The sequence below is a fragment of the Triticum aestivum genome, chromosome 6A (assembly GCF_018294505.1).
Source record: "Triticum aestivum cultivar Chinese Spring chromosome 6A, IWGSC CS RefSeq v2.1, whole genome shotgun sequence".
NCBI lineage: Eukaryota > Viridiplantae > Streptophyta > Magnoliopsida > Poales > Poaceae > Triticum > Triticum aestivum.
The window spans coordinates 562235152-562246568 of record NC_057809.1 but is presented as its reverse complement, the minus strand read 5'-3'; the positions used below and the strand labels follow the sequence as shown (position 1 = coordinate 562246568).

General features: G+C 45.1%; 2 protein-coding genes across 2 annotated transcripts; one reads left to right on the top strand and one right to left on the bottom strand.

Annotated features, from left to right (window-relative positions):
• Positions 1-1238: 1238 nt before the first annotated feature.
• On the top strand, positions 1239-2571 carry LOC123128535 (uncharacterized). Its single transcript, XM_044548565.1, has 3 exons — positions 1239-1323; positions 1605-1747; positions 1858-2571. Exons 2-3 carry the CDS (start codon positions 1616-1618, stop codon positions 2173-2175), a joined length of 450 nt encoding a protein of 149 aa, XP_044404500.1. The 5' UTR covers positions 1239-1323; positions 1605-1615; the 3' UTR covers positions 2176-2571.
• A 525-nt stretch (positions 2572-3096) lies between these two features.
• Positions 3097-9395, bottom strand: LOC123128534 (E3 ubiquitin-protein ligase COP1). Its single transcript, XM_044548564.1, has 13 exons — positions 8727-9395; positions 7859-7936; positions 6851-7006; positions 6302-6661; positions 5941-6089; positions 5773-5838; positions 5309-5387; positions 5063-5218; positions 4878-4976; positions 4581-4685; positions 4322-4501; positions 3684-3794; positions 3097-3555 (listed from the first exon to the last, which is right to left on the bottom strand). Exons 1-13 carry the CDS (start codon positions 9117-9119, stop codon positions 3385-3387), a joined length of 2103 nt encoding a protein of 700 aa, XP_044404499.1. The 5' UTR covers positions 9120-9395; the 3' UTR covers positions 3097-3384.
• Between the last annotated feature and the right edge of the window lie 2022 nt (positions 9396-11417).

Genomic DNA, 11417 nt, shown 5'->3' with positions numbered 1-11417 from the left:
TCCCCATCTAAATATATTAATCAAGGAGGCAAAAACCCCAAAGATCACAAGCATCAATCAAGACGCCTAGCAAGAGAATTACAAAGGGGGGGAGACAAGCTAGAACAAACTAACGGGGGACCGACATGCCCCTATTTCTCCCTGCTACCCCAGGGCCGTTAACCAAGTATCGACATGGCCCCGGGCATTTGCTTTCAGGCGCCCACGCCATAGGAGAGCGTCTTCCCGGCAGCACCCCAATAACCGGGCGAGAGAGGGCCGCTTTCTCTGAAACACAACCGCATTTTTATGTTTCCATAAGTGCCAACAACAGAACATGGTGAAATCTCGGGCAGAGCTGACGACCGAGCTCGCCGAAGAAGCCAGCCGATCCAGGCAGTCAACCGTCGCGCCATTGATACTGATGCCAACATGTCTCCAGAAAACCGCCGAAGAAGCCAGTAGATGAATGTGTTTAGTCCACTATCTTTGTGAAAGGGAAAACCGTGTAAAGCTTTGGAGCCCCACCTTCTATTGTTGACAAGGATAGAACGGTGCATTGATTGTCTTGTATCAACTTTAATAAAGATGACTGTGTGCATTGTAATGATGCAAAGAGCAACGGTTGTAACATGCTTTTTGAAAGAAAAAAATGCTGGTGCAATGCATACTTGATGAGACGCATGTAGTCATTACTTAACAGGGAAAACCGGCAATGGCATGCTACATGGGCTTGTAAAATGGGCAAGGTGGTGCCGCAACTTACGTAAATATGGATCAGTTGCCAAATTAAACTTTCTAACAAACAGGCAAGTAGATTACAGGCCACTGGCAGACGATCACGTAATAAGTCGATGAATGGTTCTCTAGTCAGAACCTAATCCATGATTAGCAACGTAATACGCAATAATGTACTCCCTCTGTAAGCAAATGTAAAATATTTTAGGTTTTACTAAAGTAGTGGTCTACAACATCTTGTATTTATTTACAGAGAAATAACTCAAAGCCTTTGGAACACGGCCTCACGGGCTGGCTCTACTTAAACCAATAATGCTAAACATACAAAGAGTTACACGCAATTACACGCTGACTAGGATTTTTTCATCTACTAATTAACCATGAACTTGCCACCCCCTGATTTTCAGAGAGGTGGGCTGCCTCCTCACCTATTGACCAATCAAATCATCTTTGTAAAACCTTGTAACTTGTTTATACATATAGCATTACTCTACTTAAACAGCCCCACCCACCATGAGCCATTGCCCTCCACCTCGCCTCTCGAGCCCCGTAGAAGAAGCACAGCAAGGTCTCCCTTCCTCCTCGGATCGACGAGGACGCGCGACGGTGAGCCCCTTCCCTCTCCGTCGTCTCCCCGGCCGGCATTCAGCTAGCTGATTTGTCTCTTCCTTCCTCCTCGGATTGGATTTACTCCGTCTCGATTGAATTGAAAACGCCGGAACTAGCTAGCTGTAGCGTGTGCTTTATCATCTCGCTGGAATATTTCTTCTTCTTATTATTATTCCTTCCGGTTGAGATTAAGCTAGTGTCGATCGTTCCTTTTTCCGACGGGGAGTTAAACAGGCGAATCAACTAATTAACCTGCGTTGTTGTTGATCTCGTCGCAGCTCCGTCCGCCATGGACGCCAAGAGGACTGCCGTCGGGCGCGCCAGCGTAACGGCGCTCGTCACCGCCTGCGTCACCGTCGTCGCCTACGCCTTGGCCACAGCGGCCGAGTACGCACTCGACCGCTACCACCTCTGCAGCCAGGTACCAACCTAGTAACCCGTCTACTCTGCTGTTAGGCTAGATGCATGCTAGACTTTCCGGCCGATCATCAGATCACACGCCAAACTGGCATCCCGGCCGTCTGAGTGCAGGCTTCCTTCCTCCTGCGCTGCGTCAGTGTGACGGCCGCCGAGTGGAGGGCCCTCTGGCTCGCCATGCTCTGCTGCACGGTGCTCGAGGCGGCCGTGGCGGCGCTGGCGCTGCGGCTCCCATGCCGCCGCCGCGCCCTCGCCTGCCTCCAGCTCGAGGTCACCATGGTCCGCCACTGCATGTGCGCCCGCGCCTTCCTCCTCCCCCTCGCCGCCGACCCGGAATATCTAGTCGGCACGATCTGCATCGGGTTCACCTTCTGCTTCGCAGCGAACGACGTCGCCAACTTCGTGCACTTTCTCCGTGGAGGTGACAACTGACAAGTGAGGATCATGCTCATGAAGTACTGCGATTAGTTTTAAGTGATAATAAGTACTATATGTGTGAATCGATTTAGTAGTATGCATTATGATCGAGTGCCATATGTGTGAATCGATCTGCTAGCTGCAGTGTGGTCTGTGGTGTTAACTATATTGGACCGATCGACTATACTAGTTACTCTATTTGGGCTGTATAATTAGCCTGGATCCTGGTCAGTATTGGATGTATGAGACATCAGTTATACATGCCATGCATGTTGTTTACGAAGAGATGTAGTTTCAGATGGATATACATCTCAGTTATAGCTTGAGATTGATCGGTTATATGCATTCCATTCCTTGGGCCAAATTAAAACAACTCTTCCTTGCCACTGGAGTCCTGCTGCTTGCCACGTCTAAGCTAGAGCAGATACGATCTTCCGTGCAAGTGTGCAAGTGCAAGCACAACGCAACATAGGAGGAATGGAATGCTACGGCAGATAGAAACGGCTAGTAGAATGCAATGCAAGAATGTAATGGCGCCGCAAAGCTGTTGAGCGCATTTGTAGAAACACTATTTCATGGTCATCGTCTATTTATTTATTTATTTTAATTTTGCAATAAAAACTTAGGATCTATGGCGCAAGACCCTTTAGGTTTTGGGGCAATCCATCCAACTGTCGCTGCTTTTCTCTTCTGATCTTTATAGGCTTTCAAAATGTGTTGTTTTCGTTTAGCAAGAAACTCTGTTCCGTCATGGAACCCTGTCTCCCAAGTTTGAGAGGCGCATGGAAGAAGAAGAGAAAAACAGCAACAGCAGTCCGAACCTCAAAGCTACACCAGTGATTTTGATCCATAAACTGGCAAAGTTTTCATATTCTGTTTCGGGGCGCAATTCAGCTCAGAAGGCATATGTTCCCAAACCCCAGCACTAACAGTCGGTTACTCAGAAAACAAGCCGGACTCTTTATTCAAGATTTATTTTCTCACGTTACAGATGTAGTACTATAATAGACAAGCCGACTGCTTTGCACCTATACAACAGGGTCACCACCACTATGCACATTCCGAGCCCTTGGAACCCTACGTCAGACGATTACCTCCACAAAAATTTCGCGCCCTAGGCTGGAGATCAGCCTCCACTCCCACTTTGGGACATATAATGGCACAACAATGAAACGACGGGATACATAGGATATACAAGCTAGCTACAGATCTCCCCTGATCACGTCAAGGGGCGAGCACGAGAACTTTAATGGTCCCCTGGCTGTTAGCAGTTAGCATAGTAGGGCTATCACTCTTCCAGCAGACAGCGCTAATGAAATAAGACCCGGGATCATCTTCGGCGTCGTCCGGGTCCGTGGACAGAAACCTATGGCTGGAAGCAGGTTTGGAGATAGCCTGCAATTGGTGTGGAGTTGGCTTCAAGTTAGACCGAGAGAAAGATTGATCTAGCTGCTCACTTAAGCAACAGCGCAGCATATGAAGCACGTGACAGGGGGAAAAGCATGTCAGAAGCTCGCAATTACCTTGTGGTAAACAAAAACCTCATTTGTTTCACTCCCGCAAGCAATATATTCGTTATTTACAGATAGTCCTACAAAGTTCTTCTCATTTTTGTGCCCTCTGAACGTCCTTAGCTGCAAGACGTTACCAGTTTAACATTAAGGTCAACTACAACATACTATTTTGTAGTACTGTAACAAACAAAAAAATTCCAAGCCTAGCATGGCATAGTAGCTCAACAAGGTCATTGGACAAAGCTAAATAAGAGATAATAGTGAAAACACATACTATGATCAATCACTCACATATGAGTTCACTTTAAAATGGGTCAATGAATAATGAACACAGTAAGCTAATTGTAAATCTACAGAAAAATGCCCTGATGTCACATGAACATTCAAATTTGCAAAGTTGACATTTCTATGCATGTCACTGATATTCTCTTGTCATTTTTCCAGAGCAAGAAATAATACGACATATAATTCTGGATTTGACCAATGAGGTATGGAGAAATTTAAAATACTATATATCTCCACTTTAATTACTTCTAAGATAAAGATCTTAGAGTACATCCAAACACGGAACTATCTCTATGTTGTTATACAAGCGCAAAAGGCAAGAATGTAATAAAAGCAAGGCTCGGATGATCTCAGAGACATACCGGGCAATTGTCCTTGACATCCCATAACCGTAACGTGCTATCGGTCGACGCAGATGCAAGCTCGTTATTCGATAAGAATTTCACATAAGAAACAGCTTTCTTGTGCCCACCAAAAACATGGAGAGGTGCACTTGGATTTCGTAAATCAAAATAATGGATATGGTGGTCAGCAGAACCAACCTGAAATATTGTAGGATCCCGTGAGTAAACAAATATTCTATTTATCATAATACAGATCAAGGAAATGGATGCAACATACCGCGACATAATAGCTCGATCCAGGATTATATTTAACAGAGCAAATATTTGCCTTCATATCAATGTTAATGGCACTTGCTTCCTGATTTGTGCACCACACTTTGACCTGGCATACACAGTAGTAGATTCCGATCAGTTATTACATAAGCACTATAGAACTGCGGTGCAGATATGCAACATTCAGAGGTTTCCACCTGATGACAAAATAACCCATTATTACCCACCAAGGGAGGGTACAGTCAATCTTCCTTCCTTATGGGAATAAAATAATAACTGATACAACTTGGCTCTGAAATACCTTGCAATCATCACTACCAGATACTAGCATCTTGGGCTCTGTACGTGAAAAATCAACACTCCATGCTCTTTTCTCATGCTCTTCATACTCCATCACACTCTGTCAAAAGCAGTACGCAGATAGCATAAATTACTGAGAACTACACAGAATTTTGCAAAATAAACTGTGGAGCAGAGGAAGGTTACCTGGCGGGTTTGAACATCCCAAACAGTAACTATGCCTTCATAATCACTACTTGCTATAACATTTTTTGAGTACTTGTTCCAGCTAAGGCAGCTGAGTTTAGATCTGGTAGCCATTTCAACAACTGGACAGTGGACATCGGATGGCTCATTAACAACCTAAGAAGCAGGATAAATCAGATTAGACTAACTCCAAATTTTGGTTACATGCTTATTGTGAGAACAAGTACCCTGCAAAAGTTTACTTACTGTAGAAAATTCAAAGACTTTAATACGCTTCGAGACTCCAGCAGTAGCGAATAGCTCGTCATCACGATCAAATTCGATACTGCGTTTAAAGAATATCAATATTGTCTTCATTTTTCATGTAAAGCAGGCGAATGCATAACATTAAGGGCTACAATGATAACAAATGCAGTGACTTGTGGATCCTTAAGCCAGAAAAATACTCAAATGATGCCAGCAATCAGTTTTTTGGTACATTTGTCCCTTGTTGTACACTGTGATGATCAGCAATAAACTTTCGTAGATGATTTTTTTGTTTTGGCTAACTGAACACCCTTAAAGTTGACGAATAGGAGCCTATAAATCCCTCACTCTACCCCTATGACGCCTTTGGAGCTCTGCTACAGCACTACCTGCCTCAGACAAAACTATGCACAGAAAATTACTCTGATAAAATTACTGATGCTGAATTTTTCTTAAACACTCACCTGGATACAATATTTGCTGAGTGGAACAGATCTCCATGTCTAAGTTCCGCAATTACACGTAAGCGACTGAAACATACATGAAACAGGACAAAAGCATGATAAGCTCGATGAACACCATAAAAATTACTCTGAGCATATTATGTTACTAAGAACAAATAATCAGCAGACCTATATCGAGTGAATGTTGTAAGCACAGACTGAAAATCTTCAAGACCTTCATGATAACCTTCTCTATTCATCGTAACAACATCCTCTTGTCTGTGAGATTGCGCTCCAGTACGCCGTCTTTGCAGGTAGTATTCTTGAAGTTCGTTAAACTGCAATTTAAGTCATTGCATTAGATAATAACAAATAGCATGGGATTAGCACGATCATTTCATGTAACACATTACAAAAAGATTGTGTGCCTACTACTAGTCTATGTTCTCGACTACTATTTTGCATATGGTAACCTGCTTGGTGTGTGCAACAAACAACAATAATGTTTGGACATAGAAGAGTACACATTTTCTTAAAGAAAGAGACAAACCTGCGCTTGAACTCGCCTCTTCCGAGCAATAACATTACTCGACTGTATAGGGGGATTGGGAGGGTCTGAGCTGGCAAGGGCATCTCTTCTTTGATGTCCTTGATGGCTTGCCGGAGCTCTCAAATCAAACCTCCTATTATTTAAACCCCCTGGAGATGATGTGCTAGGTGGTGCCCGAGAGTTGGGAACAAAGGGACTGCTAGGTTTCTCCATAGGCGAAGGCCACATCTTTGATGCAGCAGGTTCATCCAAAAGCATGCGAAGCCTCATGGAGTACCTTTCTTTTGTTCGATGCAGATCTAACCTATGTCTCTCCACACTGCTTATATCATCTTTGATGTACTGCAGGTCAGTTTGAATCTGTTTAAAAGGAACCAACATTATGAACAAGAATATACTTCATGTAAAAAAACTACAACAAAAAGTAAGTAGCCATTTTTCAATAAATAGCAAGATGAAACAAAAATCTGAGATATAAGATTCAATTAACATGTATGAAGAACCAGAAAATAAACGCTTATATCTATATTATTAGTAGTCAGAACAAACCTCATTCAACTCTTCAAGCTTTTGCTTTCTAAGGCAGTGCAAGAAAACTAGCAATATTTGCATATTTGTCTCTGACTCTTGTTGTTCCATTTGCCTCTTCTTCTCAGCAATCAAAGTCATAAGGCTGTCTAGCTCTTTAACTGACATGTCATTTCCCTGTAAATAAGATGAACTCAACTCAACATACTAGTGATATGTCATGATTCCTCGGTAACTTCTTTTAGTGTGTGTGTGTATAAATAAGAGCATGATAAGGGGTTTAAGAGTTATGGAAGTTATGTTGATAAGGGAAAATGGAGTGTTGCACAATGCAGAAGCCAGAAAATAAAAGCATGAATATATGACGCTCCTATGGCAAAAGTTTAAAAGTAACTAACTTGATCGAGTTCTTAGTCCAATAACTAACTAATTTGCAAATTTGTTGCTAATTTTTTATTACATATGCCATTTTGATCATGTTAGTACAAATTCATCTTTCGTGATGCTTGGTTTATCATCTGAAGATTTTCTTGTACCAGTGAGGAGAAAGATAGATAGGTGCCCCCCAAGGGAAACAGATGACTGTATGGCAGGTACAATTCGTTTGCTAACTTTCCTTGAAATATAATTATTATTTTTAATCAAAAGGAGCCTAACTGCCAGCTGCATTTCATCCTTGGTGTATACTTAGACATGGATTGGTGGTTACATAGATTCGGCAGTAGCAAAACATGCAAGGAGGAAAGTTTGTTCAGATACTTAGATAGGGATTGCATTGCAGCTACTTAGATTCAAGCATTTGATGGTGGACGCAGGAAGATAGCCTGTTCACCACAAAAGTAGTTGCAACCCGAAGATACAGCTAAAGGCGCATACAAGGTGAACATTCTAGTAACTATATTTGCTCAGAACAATGCATATAGCCATTATCTGCATACTGCAATGAACATTAAAGAAGCTGAAATTTGCAACTATACGCCCGGAGTGGCCAAACATTCACAGGAAAGCAACACATGTGGAGTGACTGACCTGTTGCACAACATGTCGGAATTGATCAATGGGAGACGCTGTTTTTGCAACTTGTCGGGCCGACATTTTCTTCACGACCTATGTAGCCACAAGTTAAAAAGCCCAGAACTTAGTGATTTTCGATGTAATGGCAGTTTCAATAAGCATGAACAGGCATAACATGATTGATATAGCTTGAATGTACCTAGGGAACCATACACAGAGACATATCAATTTCCCACAGAAAAAAGAGACATACTATTCAACTGTAACAAAACTAAAAAACCATCAAAGCCATAGCAAGCGTACATAACAAGCATTGTTGACAAGCAGAGCAAACACAAGTAATGCACACACACACATTTACTAGTGATCAAACCTGACATCTAGAATAAACTGCAATGCATCACACAAGTCAAATAAACAGTGCTATCTGACCAGGGCTCTTACCAATATCTGCAGAAGTACCAGCAAGTTTAGTTTAAAAAAATGCATCACACTTGAGATCCAGTGACTTGCACAAAACTAAGAGGGCATTGTATGGAGCAATCACCAAACAGTAAGTGTCACACTTGGGCAAGTCACTGGATCTCAGTCACACGCACTTTACTGTTTGATGATGCGTTTGATACTGTTTGTTGATTGCTCCAGACACAGCTAAAACCTTGTGATTTACACAAAACTCAAACAGGGCATTATATGCATTAGATTGAAAAAATTAAACCCGACTGGCATCACAACCCAAATCACATCCAAATGCAAGGACATTAGAACCCTAACATTTCTAAATTACACACACAAAGGTTCTGCCACACTTGGGTACCCAAGGACGCAGCCCAAATCGGTCGAATTGATAGCACAGTAGCGCAGAGTGAAGCAAGGAGCTGACCTTGTCGAGGAGGAAGTTGGGGTAGAGCTGCGCCTTGGTGAGGTAGTTGGCGCAGCAGGGGCAGTCGCTCTTGTGGTTGAGGTGCGTGACGATGCACATGTAGCAGAAGCTGTGGCCGCAGGCGGTGAGGAAGGCGTCCTTGATGAGCGCCATGCAGATCGGGCAGAGCAGGTCCCTGTCCCCCGCCGCATCCGCCCCCTCCGCCGCCCCTGCCCCGTCCCCCTCCCCCGGCGAGGACGACGGCGAGGCGCCCGCGCCCGCGCACTCGTCGTCCGCCGCCGCCGCCGCCAGGGCCTGGAGCTGGGCCGCCGGGTCGCCCGCGGACGGCGCGTGCTCCGGCTTGGGCACCGACGGCACGAGCGCGCCGGCGGGGGCGACCGAGGAGTCGCCCATGGGGGTGTGGTGGTGGTGGTGGTGGCGCCGCGGCCGGGAGCGTGCGAGGGGGGGATGAATAATTGCGTACGGATTGAGGGAGCGTGGTGGTGGTGGGATGTGTGATGGGGGAGGGAGGGAGGAGGTGGTGGAGGGAATTTGGTTCTGTGGGCGGCGAGACCCGGGAGTGGGAGCGGCGCGTATGGGTGGGAGGAGACCACGTCGGGGAAGAGAAGACCGACCCCCGGCCGTGCCGCCGCTTCCTCCCCGCCTGCACGCAAGGCCCACGGCGACAGGCAGGACGGCAGCCCAACCCAACCAAATCAAAATCGCTCACCCTCGCGGGGGCCAAGTTCGGTGTTGATCCGTTTGCGAAAGTTGGGTCAGATCTGACTCCGTTTCGGAAAAAATTCAAGATCTGATCATTTTCGTATCGCTGGGGATCGATGGCGGTAGGGTATACCAATCTACTGCCAAGGCCTTTGACGGTAGGTAATTTATCCACGTCGGCGCAATTTAGCTTTGCTGTCAAACAAGCTGACGAAAGCATGTGCAACCCTATCATCAAGATGGCTAGTGATAGTGAGCACAGGCATTGTATTTGATATTTCGGAGATTTTTACGGTAGAGCGTGCACCTTTACTGTCAAGAGTCTCAACGGTATGTTGTTATACCTTACTGTCGTTGTCTCCAGTGTTGGAAAATGGTCAGATCAGGGGGGAGGGGGAATCGTAGCCGGATCTAACTTAAGAGCAACTCCAATGGGGCGATTCAAATGGATGGCGATTTTGTCCGCTTTTTGTCCCTTTGAGTCGACCTCCGTCCTGTTTTAGATATGGGTTGGCAGCTCGCCCAATGCGTCGACCCATATGTGCCGGTTTGGCCGGCTGACCGCTCTATTTTACATTGATGAATTGCATTTAAATATATTGTCAAATAACATAGTTTAAACCGAATAAAATAGTATAGTTCACAAGCCGAATACAAATAAAAATGTTTCACATAGTTTTGCAAACGAATAAAAGAAGATACATCTATTGGTTGCCAACATGAGCCTACATATGCTCAATCAAATTATTTTGCAATTACACGTGAGTTTCACAATCACGCATGTCATGATGAAATTAGGTGAACTGTTCAAACGTTGCCGCTCCTCTATGCTCAAGCACAACATTCTCATCCTGAAACTGAAACCCTTAATTGTACAGACGTTCCGGGCGCTCGTCTTCTACGATCATATTGTGCATGATCACACAAGCAGTCATCACCTCCCACAGTTTCTGCGTCCTTCAGGTATTAGCAGGATACCGAATGATGCCCCATCGAGATTGTAAAACACCAAAGGCACGCTCGACATCCTTCCTAGCACTCTCTTGCTCTTGGGCAAATCTTTTCCTTTTCTCTCCGACGGGGTTGGGTATTGTCTTGACAATAGTGGTCCACTGAGGATAGATACCGTCACCCAGGTAGTATCCTTTATCGTAGTTGTGGCTGCTGGGCTGTTGTCTTCGGCAAGCCTAGCAAACACCGACGAGCGCTGAAGCACGTTGATATCATTGTGTGATCCAGCCATACCAAAGAAGAGTGCCAGATCCAGAGATCTTGAGACACCACGGCCTCTAGTATGACAGTGCAAGCCCTGACATGACCCTTATACTGTCCTTCCCAAGCAGAAGGGCGGTTCTTCCATTCCCAGTGCATGCAGTCTATACTGCCAAGCATCCCTGGGAAGCCCCTACTGGCATTCATCGCCAACAAACGGGATGTATCTTCAGCTGTCGGCTCTCTCAAGTACTCAGGGCCAAACACAGCAATAACAGTCTTGCAGAACTTATACAGGGACTCTAGGCATGTAGACTCGCTCATACGGATGTACTCGTCAATGAGATCATCGGACACTCCGTATGCAAGCATTCGAATGGCGGCAATGCATTTCTAATAAGGGGAAAAACCAATCTTGCCGACGGCATCCTCTTTGCACTTGAAATAGTCATCATAGCCGACCACCCCCTCTCTAATACGGTTGAAAAGATGCCTACTCATACGAAAACGACGGCGAAATTTTTGATGTTTGAACAGCGGGTTTGTTGTATCAAAGTAGTCCTTCCAAAGAAGGAAATGCCCGCTCTCTCGATTGCGATTCAACGCCGGAAGATGACCCGGAATGGAGCCACGGAATAACTGCCGCTGGCTGTTGAGGTGGTGATGGACCAACACGGCAGCCAATATATCCTCCTCGTCGTCGAACGACGAATCATCGGAGTCGCAAAGGAAATTGTGGAAAAAGAACTCGTCGACGGAGTCCATTTTGTACCTTGG